At 39.7% G+C, this 18,758-nt stretch overlaps 1 protein-coding gene across 7 annotated transcripts in view; it reads right to left on the bottom strand.

Annotated features, from left to right (window-relative positions):
* The window catches only part of St3gal3 (ST3 beta-galactoside alpha-2,3-sialyltransferase 3), a 168,072-nt gene that overhangs the window by 63,135 nt on the left and 86,179 nt on the right, over nt 1-18,758 (bottom strand). For all 7 annotated transcript variants that reach the window (XM_010634624.3, XM_010634628.3, XM_010634601.3 and 4 more), the window contains one exon: nt 12,781-12,873. In XM_010634624.3, coding sequence (XP_010632926.1) covers nt 12,781-12,873 — 93 coding nt within the window. The remainder of the gene's footprint in view (nt 1-12,780; nt 12,874-18,758) is intronic.

Raw genomic sequence — 18,758 nt, 5'->3', positions numbered from 1 at the left:
AAAAAAAAAAAAAAAAAAAAAAAAAAAAAAGATACACACTAGAGTATTAACTGTGACCTGTGAGGCAAATGGTATGTTGTATAACTGAAATCCTGGGAAAGGAATAAATATTTGAAATAACGTGGGAAAAGGATCCAAGCTTGATTTGAAAATGAACAAAACTATGAACCTACAAATAAATCCAAGGGGTAATATAAGACTCAAGTCTGGGCCGGAGATTTAGCTCAGTGGTGCCAACACCTACCTCACAAGTACAAGGTCCTCAGTTCGATACCTGGTACCAGAGAAAAAAAAGACTCAAGCCAAATACAAAGAAAACCATAATAAAGTAGTATGTCATACTCAAATTGCTGGAAATCAGTGATAAAGTAAAAAAATCTCAAAAAGCAGCCAGAAGATAGGGATACTACTACAGATACGTAGATACTACTAAAAAGACAAAAGACAAGAGACAGAAGACTTTTTGTCAGGAATTATGCAAACTAATAAATAAATAAAAATGGGGCTACATCTTTACTAGAAGAGGAAGGGACAGGAAAACTGTCAACCTAGAATTGTATACTTAGCCAAAAAAGCCAAAAAACCAAAACCAAAACAGAACAAAACACTTTTCAAAATAAAGACTTTCTCAGACAAACCACCACCACTCCTGGCTGGATATTTTCTTTTTAACTCAATTTGAATCTTATTAATTGGAAATTTAAATAGTTTATAATTCAGCTCTATCTCTGTCACTATCTTTTATACAAATTTTAACACTTCTGTAGTGTTTCTCTTTTTCTACTTTTTCTTGGATTTTCACTTCTTTTCAATTCCGGAAACTTGGAATGTCCAGCATACATTCTACTTTTGTCCACAACTCAATGACTAATTTATACAAACTACCATCTGATACAGTAATCACTGGTTTTCTCATTCAATATTTCAAATATAAAAATCACTCTCCAATCAGTGCTTTGGAAATTTTCACCTTACATTATCAGTAGTAACATTATGAATGTCCTAGCTTTTTTGTTTTTTTTTCTTTTAGTGAGTTTATTGGTACATTTTAGGTATACAGTACAGTTACAGTCATTATTGGGATCTTGTACCTTTACTTGACAGGTCTTGGTTCTCATTTCTTCCCCTTGTCCCTGCCCTCCCTTCACCCCCTTCTCCCCTCCCCATTTACAAATACTTTATTTCCATTTTTTCATTTTCTCATATTTTTTCTTTTCCCTTATTACCTTTCCCCTGCCCTTCCCATTTTTCCTACACCTTTAGTCCTTTTCTTCCCATTTCACAATGTCAGTTATCTTATTAGGATCTTATGTACTATTACAGTTTATTCACACCAGAGAAACTATTGGTATTTACACATGTGTGACTTATTTATTTCACTTAGGAGTATATCCTCAATATGTATCCATTTTCCTATGAATGAATCTAATTTCTCATTCTTTATGGCTGAGTAGTATTCCATTTTATAGAAAAACCACATCTTCTTTATCCAATATCCAACTGATGGGCAAATGGGCTGTTTCCAAGTTTTAGCTATTACAAACTGTGCCGCTATAAACGTGGGTGTGCATATATCACTCTGGTATGATTCTTTTAATTCTTGGAAAGATACCCAGAAGAGGGATGCCTGGGTCAAATGGAACCGCTAGTCCCAGCTCCTTGAGGTATCTCCATATTGATTTCCATAGTGGTTGCACCAGTCTGCACTCCCACCAACAATGGAGAAGGGTTCCTTTCTCCCCTCAACCCCGCCAACATTTGTTATTGTTTGATTTCTGGATAGCAGCCATTCTTGTGGGGTAAGATGGAATCTCAGTGTTGTTTTCATCTGTATCTTTCAAATGACTAGTGATGTGGAACATTTTTTCATATATTTACTTGCTGCTTTTACTTGTCTGAGAAATGTCTGTTCATTTCAGATGCTCATTTTTGAATTAGGTCTTTATATTTGGCGGGGGGGCTGGTTGTTTTGAGTTCTTTATATATTCTAGATAATAGTCCTGTATCTGAGGAGCAGCTGGTAAAAAATTTTTCCCACATTGTAGGTTGTCTCTTAGTTCTGCTGATGGTTTCTTTTGCAGTGCAGAAGCTTTTTAACAAGATGAGATCCCACTTGTTGATTCTTTCTGCTAGTTCCCGTGCTACTGAGGATTTGTTCATAAAGTCTTTTCCTATGTCAATGTCTTCCAGAGTTCTGCCTAACTTATCTTCACCCTACAAAGCCACTGTGATAAAAACAGCATGGTACTGGCAAAGAAACAGACCTGAGGATCAGGAACAGATTTTTCACCCTACAAAGCCACTGTGATAAAAACAGCATGGTACTGGCAAAGAAACAGACCTGAGGATCAGTGGAACAGATTGGAAGACACAAAAACAACTCCAGACGTACTCAGCTACCTCATCTTTGACAAAGGAGCTGACCGTCCCCATTGGAGGAAGGATGGCCTCTTTAGTAAATGGTGTTGGAAAAACTGGATCTCAACCTGCAAAAGATTAAAACTACACCCTTATCTTTCACCATGCACTAAATTAAAATCCAAGTGGATTAAAGATCTAAATATTAAAACAGAAACACTAAACATCCTAGCTTTTTTGAAAGGAAATAAAATTGTACCATTTGCCAGTTTTGTCAGATTAACCTTTAGAATGTTTTTACTGTACTCATCTTGCCCACAGTGACAAGATATTTTTATGTAACAAACATGTGGCTTAGCAACATGCACCTTTATCTGTAATATTACATGGCAAAAATAAAACAGTAATTTTTTGCCCAATATTCTGACTTTTTTTTTTTGTACCAGGTATCGAACACAGGTCCTTGAGTATACTGAATATTTGACATGCACTTTAACAGTTGAAAACTATATAAACTGAAAATTTTAAATCTAGCTTACAAATCTATTTTTGCATTTAGGTCTATTACCCTGTATGTAACAATTTTAGACTTCATGTTTCTTAATAGTTTGGATGACTGCCATCAAATCTTTCATACAATTGTCCCCATACTCTAATTTTTCTGTTGGCTGCAGTAAATCATTCAGCAAACTTTTCAGAGAAGGTTCTTGGTCAATTTACTTTCTTAATCCCTTGTTATCTGAAAATGTCTTTCAGTTGCCTTCATTCAGAAATACTAAGTTGGCAGGGGATATAATTCTTGGTTCAAAATTATTTTCCCTTAAAATTCTGTAAATATTATTCCATTGTTTTCTTGGCATTTAGAATTGCAAGAGAAAAATCTGAGGTCTTTTGACCCTTTACAGGTAACCTGTTTTCTCTGTCGGGATACTTGCAAAAAAAAAAAAAAAAATTTTTTTTTTTTTGTATCGGGGATCGAACTTGCGACCTTGCGCTTGCAAGGCAGGTGGTAGAACCACTGAGCTAAATCCCTGGCCCACTTGCAAAAATTTTTTATTTATCCTTGAAATTTAAAAAAGTCGCTAGGACATATCTAGGGGTTGTCTTCTTTTCATTACATTTTAAAGGTACCCTGTGAGCCTTCTTCATTTGCAGGCTGATTTCATTCTTTGGAAAATTTTCTTCAATTAGTTCCTTAATTATTGTTTCAGCTTCATTTGCTTTGTCCTCTCTTCACGTACTCCTATTATACAAATGTCATATCTCACAGTCTCTACATCTCTCTTTTTCTCCTCTTTTCATATCTTAATTTCTTTGGCCTTTTCTTCTGCACTCAGTGAGACTTTCTCTTGTTTTGCATTTACTTCAGCAATTTTATTTTGTGACTAACCCCTCTTCTATGTTTCCTTTAACTCTAAGTCCAAGAAATCTTCCATCAGTGTCTTCCATCTTCAAACAGAACCTGTTTTATAATTAGTCCACATGGTTAATGAATTCTCTTATAACACAATCAACATTCTCTACACCATCTCTGGAGATTGGTTCATTTGTTTCAAGAGGAGGCATTTTCTTGATTACTTAGCTCTATTCCTTTCTTCTGAACTGCAGTATTATGATGTTTTCAACAGCTCTTCTTCACAACAGTGTCTGAAAACAGTCTTCCTAAGCACTGAAGTTGAAGGACATCCAAAATGGCTCTCTTTATGTCACCTCTGTGTGTCTCAAGTCAAGGCTAATAGCACAGTACAGCTTCCCTGATGAGGAGCTTTAGCCCATCTTAGCCCTGATTAAGTATATATTTTAGTAGCATTAAGTAGATTCACATTGTTGTGAAGATGTCTGAATTTCTTTCCTTTTGCAGTCTGAATAAGATTTCACTGTATATATACCACATTTTGTTTGTTTCTTCACCTGTTGATGGACATGGTTTATTTCTACCTTTTGGCAATTATGGATATGATATTTTATTTTCAAATATTCAGGAAATATATTGTTTTTCAGAGTGGCTGCACCATTCTACATTTCTACTAATAGTATATAGGGGTTCTAATTTCTCTACAACCATGCCAGCACTTATTTTCTTTCTTTTTTTTTTTTTTTGGATAGTAACCATCCTAATGGATATGGGGTGGTATCTCACTGTAATTTTAATGTGCATTTCCCTAATGGTTAGTGATGCTGAACCTCTTTTCATATGCTTGTTGGTTGCTTGTACATCTTTTTTTTTTTTCCTGTGGTACCAGGGATTGAACTGAGGACCCCGCACTTGCAATGCTGGTGCAGTCCCACTGAGCTAAATCCCCAGACCTGTATATCTTCTCTTTTAAAGTTCCTATTCAAGTTATTTGTCCATTTCTAAATCAGTTTGCCTTTTGTTGTTGCTGCTGAATTTTAGGAGTTCTCTATATATTTTAGATATTAACCCCTTATCAGATATAGAATTTACAAATATTTTCTTCTATTCCATAGGTTGCTTTCCCCTCATTTTTAAATCACTTTAGACAACTGACTGCTTAAAGTAGAATATAATTTATTATACTTGAAAAAAATGCATGCGACAAATGGTACAAAGGATGGAAGGGGGAAATGAAAGTATAACACTGTAAGGCTGTTTTACTCTTAAGTGTGCAATGTTGTTTGCAAACAGTATTATAAATTAAAGGTGTAGATTGCTAATTCTACATTAACTGAGAAAAATATAAAAAAGTACAGCTGTTAAGCTAAGAAGTGAAGGTAAAATAAAATCATAAAGCATTCAAAAGAAGGCAAGAAAAAAAATAAACAGGAAACTATAAGCAACATGGTAGACTTAAACACAAACATATCAACAATTATATGTAAATACTACAGAAATATAAGCATCCCAATAAAAGAAAAACACTGTCAGACTGAATTAAACTTGACTCAACTACATGCTGTCTACATGAAACCCAGTTTAAATGTATACACAAATAGTTTAAAAGCAAAAGGATGGCCCTCTGCCCAGCCATTCCTGTGACAGTCAAGAGCAAATGCAAACATATGCCTGCCCATTGAACTCGGGCCCTTGCATTTGCAAGGCAGGCAGTGGAACCACTGAGCCAAACCCCCAGCCCTGTGAAAGCTAATTTTAAAAAGGCTGGAGTAGTTATAGTAATATCAGACAAGGACGACTTCAGAAGAATTACTGCCAGGGAAAAAATAATGAAGGAACCACTGGGAATCTGATTAAACAACCCTAAAGGTACATATACCAAGTGACCAAGCTTCTAAAGACAAGTAGCAAAAACTGATAAATGAGGATTTCAACACCCTTCTGTCAACAACTGTTAGCATGGAGAGAAAACCAGTAAAGATACAGAAGAATTGAAAAACACTATCAACCAACCATATGTAATTGTCATTTATAAAATACTCAGTTATAACAGAAATATTTTCTTCTCAAGTACCTACAGAACATTTATCAGGGCAGACTATATTATGTTCCATCATTCAGTTCCTAATCAATTTAAATGTATTTCAAATTATATAAAGTAGATTTTGATCACAAAAACACCAGAAATCTCACACAAATATCTGCCTCAAATATCTGGAAATTAAGCAAAACACTTAAAAGGGCCTTTTGGGTCAAAGTATAAACCACAAGTAAAATTAGAAAATATTTTAAATTCAATAAAAATTAAAAAACAACATATCAAAATTTGTGGCATGAAGCCAATACAGTAAATAGAGGGAAATTTATAGCATCCAAAGGAATCAAATCAATGGTCTAACCTTCTATCCTAATAAACAACAATAATAAATTAATTTTTTTTTGGTTTTTTGTGACAGGCTCTCACTATGTAGTTGAGACTGATCTGGAACTCACTATGTAGCCCAGGCTGGTCTCGAACTCACAGCGATCCTCCTGCTTCATCCTCCTGAGTGCTGGGATTACAGGCGTGCACTACCATACCCGGCTAATAAATCAAATTTAAAGTAAGAGGCAGATAGCAAATAATAAAGATAAGAGCAGTAGTCAAATTTATAATGGAAAAAAAATCAGTGGGCAAGAATGTACCAATAAAACCAAAATCTGGATTTTTGGGAAGATCGGTAAAAAAATAACAAACTTGTAACTATATGAATTAGGAAAAAGAGATAAAGGTTAAAAATTACCAATATCTGCCAGGCATGGTAGCGTGTGCCTATAATTCCAGTACTCAGGAGGCTGAGGCAAGAGGATTGACACAAGTTTGAGATCAGTCTAGGGTACATAGTGAGTTCAAGGCCAGCCTGAACTAATAGCGAGACTGTCAGAAAAACAAAAACAAACAAACAAACAAAAAATTACCAGTATGAGTCATGATAGAGATGATTTTAATAGATATCCAAAATGATTTTAAGGGAATATTAGTAATTTTATGCCAATAAATTCAACAACTAAATGAAATACAAAACTTTCTTGAAAGACACACAGACTATTACAGAATAGAAAAAAGTGAATAGCCCTAGATCTATTAAAAAATTTTTTTTCAGTTTTACTAATCTTTAATTTAATTTTAATTTTAATTTAATTTCATTTAAAACTTATATTACATGATTCTAAAGTCAAATATACAAGGCTGGTCGTGGTGGCTCACACCAGTAATCCCAGCACTCGGGAGGCTGAGGCAGGAGGATCACTATGAGTTCGAGACCAGCCTGGACTACATAGTGAGTTCCAGGTCAGTCTCAACTACATAGTGAGACCCTGTCTCAAAAAATCAAAGTCAAATATACAAAGCAAGTTAATTTCAAATAAATCTAGCTTCAATTTGTCATTCAATGTTATTTGTCCCTTTAGCCATAGGTAAGTATGTTCTTTTCTTTTTTTTTTTTAATTTGGGGGTTGAACCCAGGGCCTCATGCTTGCTATGTAAGCACTCTACCCCTGAACTACATCCCCAGCCTAGTAAACATTTCCTTCAATCCTATGATCTAAACTGGATGTGGTGGTGAATGTCAGTAATCTCAGCACTCGGAAGGCAAGAAGATTGCAGCAAATTCGAGTCCAGCATAGGCTACATACATAGTAAGTTCAAGGCCAGCCTGAAGCACATAGCGAGATAAAATTTAATTCTTTTTTTTTTGGTACCAGGGATTGAACTCGGGTCCTTGCACTTGCAAGGTAGGAGGCAGAACCATTGAGCTAAATCCCCAGCCCCTAAAATTTAATTCTTGATAAAAAATTCGCAATGAAAAAGGCAAGCTGTGAAATACAAACACATGAACATACATATACACATACACACACACACACACATGCATGCACAGAACACATATATCTTCCTCTGACCCCTAGTTCCTGACAAAGACCTTATAAAACTCTTACAGGCAGGAATAATAGGAAAATATTTAGTTCTAATATTTGTTCTAATTTTGTTCTAATATTTCACTCCAGTTTCTGACTGAGACCTTTTAAGGCCTTTGCAATTTCCTAAGTGACAGGAGCATTTTTTGTTCTAATGAGGTAACCTTTCATGGGCTCCTAGACATCCTCAGGTCAGAAGTTGACTAGCAGAGAATGAAGCATGTGATTGGAGCATTGGAACTTCCTTTTTCTATACTATAGTTACATGCAGTAAGGCAAGACAAAAAAAATGAGAGACATCCGGTGGGGAGGAAAAAAAGAGAGACATCCAGATTGGAAAGGAAAAAATAAAACTGTCTTAGCTCAGTGGTGCCGCCACCTGCCTTGCAAGTGCAAGGACCCAAGTTTGATTCCTGGTACCAAAAAAATAAATAAGAAAGTAGTATTTGGGCTTAGGCCGAGGATTTAACTCAGTGGTTTTACCACCTGCCTCGAAAGCACAAGGACCCGAGTTCAATCCTCAGTACCAAAAAAACCAAAACAAAACAAAACAAAAAAAACAACTGTCTTTAGTAACAGAAAACATGATTGTCCATGTTCTGTATGATAATGGTACATGGACAGATGCAGAACAACAGAATACCCACGCATATATGTTTAACTGATTTTCCAACCTGCCAAAGTAATTCAATGGGAGAAAGAGTAGTCTTTAACAAATAATTCTGGAACAACTGAATATCTGTATGGTGGATTAATAATCAACTTGGAATGCCAGCTGAACTGAATCAGCATGGTTCTGGGCATGAAGGACCCACCTGAGCATTACTGCCAAGAGCATAGAAGGAAAACCAGAGGGGAAGATTTATGCCATTGATTTTCTTGGAGAAGCTGGCCGAGGTTGGTTTTCCCGATACAAACTCAGCTGTTCTCATTGTGAGAGAAGTTCAGGTCCTGTCTGTTATCCAGGGATGGCTGCTGTTCAGGAAAACTTTGGTCTTCACTTTGAGCATTGCATCCTAGCTCCTGTGCAGATCTCTCAGCCGGGTGGCACAGATCCTTCACCCCATTGGCACAGACTTTCTAGTGTCTACCACTGGCCTTTGGGTCTTACCAAGGCAGATCCTCGATATGGACTTGCATGAGACACTGCTGTGGGCTCTAGGCCTCTTGCTAGACTTGTGGAGGACACTGCCTTAGGCTCTGTCTAGGTCTCTAGCTGGACTTGTGCGGGACACTGCCATGGGATCCACGCCCTTAGCTGTATTCTTCAGGTCTCTAGCACGTGGATAGATCTCTTACACTCCTCTGCATTTGACTTTTTGGGTGAACAGTATAAAATGATACTACAAATTATGAGTCCTGTATTAAATCTATTCCCTTGCAAACCCTGACTGCAACAATCTATATGAAAAAGGGAGCTTCAGCTTTTATATCTTACTACAGTATATTAAAAAATGGTCCACAGACTTAAATGTCAGAGTTAAACCTATAAAAATATTAGAAGAAAACAAGAAAAAAACCTTTTGACCTTGGACTAGCGAAATATTTCTTAAGACAACATCAAAAGCACAATCCATAAAAGAAAAAAATTGACAGTTGTATTTTATCAATATTACAAATTGCTCTGTGAAATACATGGTTTAAAATGTCAAGAAATGGGGCTGGGAATTTAGCTCAGTAGTGCCGCTGCCTGCCTCCTGAGTGCAAAGTCCTGAGTTAAATCCCCGGTACCAAAATATAAAAATAAAATGTCAAGAAACACAAGAAAATATTTGCATATGGGCTGAGGATTTAGCTCAGTGGTGCTGTCGCCTGCCTTGCAAGCACAAGGTCCAGTGTTCAATCCCCAGCACAAAAGAAAAAAAATTCTTTTTGCATATCATGAGTATGTAACAAAGGGCTTCTCTATCTGGAATATTTAAAGAACTCTTAGAATTCAACTAAAAAACAGCAACAGATTGAAATAGACAGGTCCATAAAGATAAAAGAATGGCAAATAAGCTCATGAAAAAATACTTGATGTTTTCAGTCATTAGTAAAATAAAACATTAAAAATGCAGTGAGGGGCCGTGGCTGCATACAAACTCAGTGGCACCATCCCTGCCTTACAAGCCCAAGGTCCTGAGTTCAATCCCCAGTACCAAGAAAGATAAACAAACAAATAAATAAATAAAAACTGCAGTGAGATACCACCATAAGCTTATTAAAATGGCTAAAATAAAAATGCTGATAGCTCATTGGCACCACTCCTGCCTTGTAAGCACAAGGCCCTGAGTTCAATCCCTGGTATTGAAAATAAGAAATGCTGACAGCAAAGATGCATACCAAGTGAACTCTCATACATTGCTAGTGAGAAAGCAAAACAGTACAGTCTCTTTGGAAAACATTTTGGTAGTTTCTTATAAAGTCAGATACACAGCTTACCTAGGACCTAGCCATTCTGTCTGTTATGGTTTGAATCTGCAATGTCCCCAAAGCTCATGTGCTGAAGGCTTGATCTCTAGTGCAGCACGGTTAATCCCCTGATGAATTCCTAATTTGATGGCATTGTGGGGAGGTGTCGGAAAGGTAGGAAGTGGGGCCTAATTGAAGGAAGTAGGTTATAGAGCCATGACCGTCAGGGCTATATCTTGACCCCAGTCCATTCCTCTCAGTCTCTCTCTCTGATTCCTGTTTGCCATGAGGTGAGCCACTTCACTCTACAACATGCTCCCTGCCATGACATTCTGCCCCACTAGGCCCAGAAGCAAGAGTCAAGCGACCACGGACAGAACCTTTGGAAGTTGTGAGCCAAAAGAAGTCTTTCCTCCTTTAAGTCGTCTATTCCAGATAACTTTCACAGACACAGAAAGCTAACACACACCTTTAGGTATTTACTCAAGAAAAATGAACATGTACATTAGTATAAAAAACCTGTACTAATACAGTGAGAGCTAGATTCATTAACTTAATTCTTTCCACAATTCCAGAATTGGGGAACAAATTCTGTGACCAGAGCTGTGGAAAGAATTAAGTTCGTGAACTGAGGTACCACTGTATATATAGAGTGCCTTTATTTATATTTTCCAAAATAACTCACCTATCTTTTTCTTTGACCTTTGAGTAGATAAATAGACTGTGTTACATCCACACAAAGGAATACTACTCGGCAATGAAAAAGAACAATTAACTGACATATGCAACTCGTATAAATTGCAAATGCATTACACTAAAAGAAAGAAGCCAACTCAAAAGGGTCATATGATTCCACTCATATGACATTCTGGGACAGAAAATAGATCAATGGTTGCCAGAGGCTAGGAATGGGAGAGGGGTTAACTACAAAAAAGCAAAGGAAACTGGAGGATAATGGAAATGTGCTATTGATTGTTGTGGTAACACAAAGCATGCATTTGTCAAAACTCACAGAAGTACACTAAAATGTAATTTTTTTGTACGTAAACTTCAATAAACTTTACTTTTAATAAAATTATGATATTTTCATACAACTATATGTTATACAGTCATTTTAAGAATGAATGAGAGGGGTCGGGGAATTAGCTGTGGTGCCATGCCCGCCTGGCAGGCGCAAGGTACTGAGTTCCATTCTCGGTACAAAAAAAAAAAAGAATGAAGAGGACTAGGGATACAGCTCAAAGCAGAATTACATACAAGGCCTGGGTTTGATCTCTAGCACCAGATGGTGGTGGTGGTGATGATGATGATGATGATGATGACGACGACAGATGGAGCCACATATGCTGCTAATATAATCTCTAGCATATACTTTTAGGAGTAAAAAGCAAGGTACAGAACAATAAATGCACATGTACCCATTTATGGTAACACTGACTGTCTCTGGGGAAGGGGTATGGAGTACCACTGTGCATTATTTGAGCTTTTCCCTCTACATGCTTGTATTACTTTTAATTAGAAAAAGTAGGAGAAACATGTACAGGTCAACAAAAACTCACAGATTCAGGGGACAGAGGTGCAAGCTAGTGAAAACACATGGAAGAATGTAACACTTTATCTAGAGGGACTCAATACATAGCTGGAGGAAACAAAGTGTTTGGAGTAAATTCAGAAGGCAGATCCCAGGCAGAGATCTCTATCTGAAAAGCAGGTACTTGGCAGCACAGCCCCTGCTTTCTACAAGAGCTAAACTGGAACTGCTCATGTTGAACAAGAAAAGGAGCATGCAACCAAATATTCTGGATGTCCTTGGGGCCAGCTGTTTCTCAGCATTCCTTTGCAAGCACAATGTGTGCCCTAACCTCAGCCTTCTAAGGATGGGAGGCAAGTCCTTCTCCTACTGGGCAGAGTCACCAAGACTACTCTGATGGTCTGAGTGCTATATACTCCCACAGGGTCCTAAGTAGCCCTTCTGCCAACCCCTATGAAATGAGAAGCTCCCATCATTTTCCAAAAGAATAAAATGACTGACAGTCTCAAGACATTCCGAATAAGACAAGATGATCTCATCTGTTCAGCCCTTTTTCCACGCCAAAGCTTCAAAAAAGAAAGAAGGCTGGTCACTAAGCAAGGTCTATTGGTGGCACTTAGTAGAAGGAACTCTGTGGTTAGGCATAGACTCTTTCAGAAAGCCTGACACCACTGACCACAAGCTCCAGAACGTAAAATGAACACAGAGGGAATGTGCTAAAATTTAGTCAGCCTTAGAAATCATTCCATTCCTGCTCTATTTGAATTTCTCTCCCTGAAGCCAGCTAGTGGGTCACAGCTTTACTTGGCCACTGATACTAGGACTAGAAGCATCTATGCTTGGCAGCCTTCCCTCGCTTCTCTGGATACCTGGTTTCCATGGGGTGACCACGTAGATTCTACCCCTCCGCCAAAAAAAAAACCCCAAAAAACAAAAAACAAAACTGCATTGCCACATACAACTCTGAGGTAGGATGGAGGGTAAGGTATGGCAAAGGCAGAGTTAGGTAAAACCAACAAAACCCAAGTCCTCTTCAGATATCTGTAGATTTCTGAATATAGGAGGAAGTTACAGAAGAATCTCGTTTTCTCAGAAAAACATAAGGCACTGTGAGACACCCGCTAGGTGTCTGACTCCTGGGTTGTGACCAGGCTGTCTAGTCAGGGGAAGGAATAAGAGGACTTACCGGGGGAAGATGGCAGTCATCAGGGCTGAAGCGTAGCCAGGCTTGCAAGCTCCCTCTGAAAAGTTTGCGTACTTGGTGGCTAACTCAGCAGGCCTGTGGACAAAGAAGGAAAGTCACAGACTGCCAATAACTGAATAATCAGTGGGTTATTAATTCATGAAAAGCTGCAGGGGCTAAAACCTTGAATAAAGTTCCATTCCCTACAATCAGCACGATGATAAAAAATCCAAATCCCTAAGAGAATAGATAGATCAATGGGCAAGGCTCCTCAATGGAATCTGAAGCTCCACAGGACAGAAATCAGGATCCCCCTCCAGCTCCAAGACTGAGATGGCAGTGCTTAAAGTGCTTCAGCACAGAGCTCCTCAGGCTCTGATGTTGCCAGAGGCACTGTCCTTTCCAACTTTCCGGTATGTCTCTACATGTTGTTTCTTTGCTACAGCAGTACGATCAATCTACTGGAAACCATTCACAGCGACTCGAATATAGTAGACACAATAATATGTGTCATGGGTGGTGTAACCCTCACTTTTAGTTGAGGATGCGCTTCTTGTCTCTGCCTAGAGTAACTCCTTGCTCTTCCCCTCCTTGTTTATGCCTACTGGCCCTTTAGAATCCTACTGTGTGTGTCCACTTCACTGTGAGTAACTCCACGATCCTCAGATCAGGCTGTGGCTCTTGGTGCTCTTGCTGTTCCTCTCTCTGCCATCCACATCACAGGCTCACCCCATCTGCACTGCCATACTGTAGGGAAACTGTTGCTGTATGTTTCTCACCATACCAGAAATGCCTGAGATCAGAAGCTGATTTAAACACCCTCCCCCCAGTACCTTGCACCAAGAGGGGCATACAGAAGATCCCTGTAACTTTGTGAATAATAAAATGATCATGACCGTTTCCCTGCACTTCAAACTGCAGACCAGGCAAGCACAGGAAGTCACACCCCGGCCTAAGCAACACCTTTTAGGAGATTGTGTTCTAGGGCTGGTTTTGCTGCTATGTAACTACAGCCATGCCACCCTCATTGTTGGGTTTCAAAGTCCTCATGTGTTCAGTGTGGAGCTGGAGTTACTGCCCTAAACCAGAATTCTGCCCTGTTCAGTCCAGAGAAGACCAGGGCATTTTCAACTGAATGGGCCCAACGACCCCAGGGGGTTAAATGCCAGGCCTGCTGGGGCACCTGAGTGAACCTGGCTGCCCGCCAGTTTTGAGTCCCAGCCTTCTCCCCCCACCCCCCGCCACTTGGGCCAGCTGCCAACTCTCTGGTGCCCAGCTGCCTCACTGAGCAGGGCTCGATGGCAAGCTTGCCCTCAGCACTGTTCTTTGCAGAGACCCAAGAGTGGGGTATGGAGGAGGGATGCCTCTGTACTGGACAGCCAGAGTGATGATGCCACTGCCTGTCAGATCTGATTCACCCCTGGGGGCCTAGTTCAGCAAGTAATTGCTCACTGAATAGAGACAAGCTTATCTGTATACATGGTATTTCTTGTAGAAATCTACATTTTAAGCCTTCCCTACCAGTGAAATTCAAGGCCTCAAATGCAAATGCTGAGTGACAAGCCCACTTTTGGTAGGCAAAACAAAGTCAAAAAATTTTAACAGAAGAAAAACAATATTTTCCTATGTGAAAAACTATATTTTGGAAATGAATTATAAACCTCTGTGCAATTATTGAAATTACTGAAAGTTTTTGGACCAGGAAGAAGCTAAAACATTCTAGATTGCCTTCAGTAGCCCCTCTCCACCACACCATGAGTGGGTGCAATGTGTTTACACACAAGGCTCAGAATGATGAAGGTCATGCAGCTTGGTAAGAGTCAGTGCTGCATCTGCACCTGCTTCTCCCTAACACCTGAGTGGGAACTACCGACAGGACACTACCAACATGGAATCAGAGACCAGCACAGCCCAGTGAAAGCAAAGAAGGGGTCACTGGGCTAGCTAACAGGGAGAGAAGAGAGTCAAGAAGTACGTTCATAAGCAGTGTGGCATTTTGAGTCTCTATACCAGGTCTCTCAATCCCTCACCACCTGCTTGTCTGCACTGGTACTGAGTTCCTGTATTCTTTCTGAATTCCACAAAGATTCATGAAATTGGAAGACTGATGTAGCTTCCTTCATTAACAAGGTGTGTTGCAGAACTTAACACACAACAGACAAACCACTTTTTTCTCCACAGTCTATGTGTTCAGCTCCTGGAAGGTGCTTAGAGAAGAGATGTGGAAGAGAGCAAGGCTCCAGGCTTGATGAAGAAGAGGAGAGCACAGGCCAGCTGAAGCCAGGACCCAGGAGGGCAGCAGCAGATTTAGTTCTTACCATGGCAGGGCAAGGTAGTCAAATACCAAGGATGATGAGTGCTAGATCAGCTCCTCATTTAGAAAGCAACTCTGGGTACAGTGGGCCATGTCAATTATTACCAAATTAAAATGCCTTAGAAATGGCCTCCTTGGCTGTCCCAGCGAGAGAAGAATAGAGGGAGTGTTGCGGATTCTGACTCATACAGCCGGCTGGGACCTCTGGGGCAGTCAGCGGTCAAAACCACCAAGATTAATGGTCACCAAATCCCTCAGGCCAGAATAGTTAGTTTCTCTAAGGCACTCATACTCAAATGCCAGGAGGCCCCCACAGATGTCTGATCAAATCATTTAGCCCTTGTTCTTCTTCTCTGCAGCTGGCCTTTCACTGTGGGAGACTTAGCATTTCAACCAGTAAGAGCGCCCATTGTGCTACAAACTGGTCATCGAGCCCCTGGGGTGAAGAATAAACCACACGCTGAAGAGGAAATCCAGACAGCCGGAGTGGAACCTGGAATCAACATGACTTCCGCTCCCCACCACCCCCTCCTTCATTTGAAGGAGTGAACTTAGGCCAAGCAATGGGCTGTAAACTGAAAGAGTGTGGGCAAATATGGAATCCGAACCTCTAACAGGGCATTGAAAAGCTGCAATGGAAATCATGTGATTCCCAGGATCTGGTGACAATGTGACGAGAAAGCTGGCCATTCTGTGAAGCACCGTATGAATGCCATAGGAAAGAGGAGGAAGCAGAGAGGGGCAGCCAGGTGGAGAAGCTCTGAGAACCTGGCTCAAATGCGGATTTGATTACAAGGGGTAGTTGGGCAAGAAACCGTGTAATATCCTGCTTGAGTCCCAGCTGCCAAGGGAAGGGCGCACCTTAAGGACACAGGGACCACCTACGTGTTAACTTACTTAGTGCTGCTACATTCAAGGAACTAGCCAGAAAAGAGGACCACGTGTTTAAACACCTAGCACGCTGCCTGACAGACCACATAGTAACTCCATCAGAGGCAGCCAATGTTACTCGCTTGGCAGGACCTGCGGAAAAGTGCAGTTGAGGCCCTCAGCACACAGCTCTCACTGCCACTGCTTCGGTCCCATCCTCTACCCTTCCTGACGAGGAGGCCCTTCTCCAGTTACTGGAGTTGTTTTGGGATGATGACACGGCTTGAGAGATAACAGAGCACCTTTGCTTGGCATGAGTCATCTTATTCTGTCATTAAACATTTCTTTTAATTTTTTTCTGAAATAGCCTTTCTGTAAGAAAAGTATTGTAATAGCCTTTGTCAAGGTCCAAAATGGAAATGTTTCTCCCTAAGGACAGTTTCTTTCTCCTCTAACTGCTCTCCTCTAATCCTTGTCAGTCTAACTCTGTGGATCAGTGTCTTCTCCGGGCCACAGCTGGAGCGTGCCAACCCACTTCACTTGGCCATCACTGGCTCGATTCTCTGCAGCCTCCAGGGTAGATATGAGTTTCTCTACAGCTTCTGCCCAAGTCCGGTCACCTATAATAAAGTCGGAAGCACTGTTAACCACGGAATGGTCTACTTGGAGCATCACTTGGGCAGCTGTTGGTTTACACACCGACTATCCCCAGCTTTGCTCCAGCAGGTGTCATTTCATCCAGTCAATTCTTGTTTCCCTGAGATATACACGTACTTGTTGTTTTTATATTTCCTATTATATCTTATAAAAATAAAAAATATGCAATTTTGGGTCATCCCGTATTTAAATCATTGTAAGTGATTTAAATGTCTTCTCTCAGTTCAGAAGAGGAACTGCTTGCTCTGAGCCATACGGAATTTGTGGAATTTCTCAGTCTTGGAGGCCCTGTATTTCTGCTCTTGCCATGGGCAGTGCAACACCTCCATCACCCCAGACCACTTTCCTGCTTGGTCTGGGTTCCTAGAGCTGACATTACTGCAGTTTCTCTCCTTTTTGGGCCTTAACACTCCTTTCTGTAAGAAAAGTAATGTAATACGTGTAATATTGTAATACTGGCTTCCAGGATGCTCTATAGGAAGCTCTCCCAGCACATTAGCCTACTCTGCATGGACAAGACTCACAGAGGCTCTCACCAGGGCCTGCTGTGACTGATCCAACTTAGTTTTGTTTCCACACTTCATTTCTTTAAAAATAAAAACACATCCTCTTTCTGGGTGGTATGAAAAGAATGAAGGAATTCATGGCTACTGAGTATGTGCCAGGTGATCTAATCACCTAATCAAGCTTTAAAGCAGTCCTGCCTTAGACCCAGGCTGTGGGGCTGAGAGAGTCCAAAAGAAGACACCGCTGGAAGATGTGCTGTTCTATGTTTACATTATTAAATTTCCCATGACCAGGAAACTCATTTCAGCTCACACTTTGCCTGCACAGTCTGGGTGACACTTGCATTTGTGACCATCAACAAAGCAGTCACATCCTGGGAGAGTCAGTGGAAGCCAGTATGCACAGGCATCAGGAAGGACAACCTCTTAACTCGAGTAATGATGGTGCCAGCTGAAACAAATGACCCTGGAGAACTGAGGAGACAACACCTACACTGTTTCTATACAACAGGTTCCAAAGAGCCACAGCAGTTTGAAAAATCACAGCACTACTTCTGGTTTCTTGTGACAGGATATGAAACTTTCCAGGAATGATGCATTTGACAATAAAAAAAAAAAAATGAGAGATGGATCCAGAAGCATAGGAGATAGCAATGGTGTCTAGATACTATAAAGAATCTTTCTGTACTGACTGGATAATAAGCAAATACATAAGTGTATCTCTTCTCTACCTACTGTTCTAAATTGTCATCAATAAACCATTTTACCTCACATGGACCCACAACTGTTTTATATAAGCAGAGGCCTGTAAAACAGTATTTGACCTTGCACTCCCTTGGGGTAGCCTTAGTCTAAGGTAAATACATTATTTCTCACTTTTGGCCAGAGGAAACTGACTCCAAAGCCCATCTTTGTTTTCACCAAAACCCCTGCTTTCTTTGATATAGAGTGACTGACTTAAAAATAAGAAGACTTAAAAAAAAAAAAAAAAAGACAACTTTAAGTAGGCAACTCTTCCACTTGCTAGTTGTGTAATTTCAGGTAAGACATAATTGGTTTCTTTAACTCTCAAAATAGCTATAATAATGTAAATTTTATAGAACTGATGGGAAGATCGATGAATATTGCCATTATGGAGGACAGAGTACTCTTTTTTTTCTTTTTATTGAGTTTACTGGTACAATCTAGGTATACAATACAGTTACATTCATCATTGGGATTCTGTGCCTTTACATAATAGGTCTTGATACTCATTTTTTCCCCTTGTCCCTGCCCTCCCTTCATCCCCTCCTCCCCTCCCCATTTACAAACACTTTATTTCCATTTTTTCAGTTTCTCATATTTTTTCCTCTCCCTTATTACCTTTCCCCCACCCTTCCCACTTTCCCTACACCTTTAACCCTTTACTTCCTATTTCACATTATTAATTATCTCATTAGGATCCTGTGTACTATTGTAGTTTTTCACAATAAAGAAACTATTCGGTATTTCAGTTAAAGAAATCTCTGTATGAACATTGAAAATAGGGAATCCTAAAATAAAACTAAAAAGGAAAGTAAAAGAGAAAAGGCAATGATGAAACATTAAAATAATCCTTAATTCTGGAGATGAAAATGGTCCCTGAACATATTTAA

Source organism: Fukomys damarensis, unplaced genomic scaffold (assembly GCF_012274545.1).
Source record: "Fukomys damarensis isolate Sample0158 unplaced genomic scaffold, DMR_v1.0_HiC HiC_scaffold_23, whole genome shotgun sequence".
Lineage (NCBI taxonomy): Eukaryota > Metazoa > Chordata > Mammalia > Rodentia > Bathyergidae > Fukomys > Fukomys damarensis.
The sequence above is the reverse complement of the archived record's forward strand: the minus strand, read 5'-3'. Positions and strand labels throughout refer to the sequence as shown.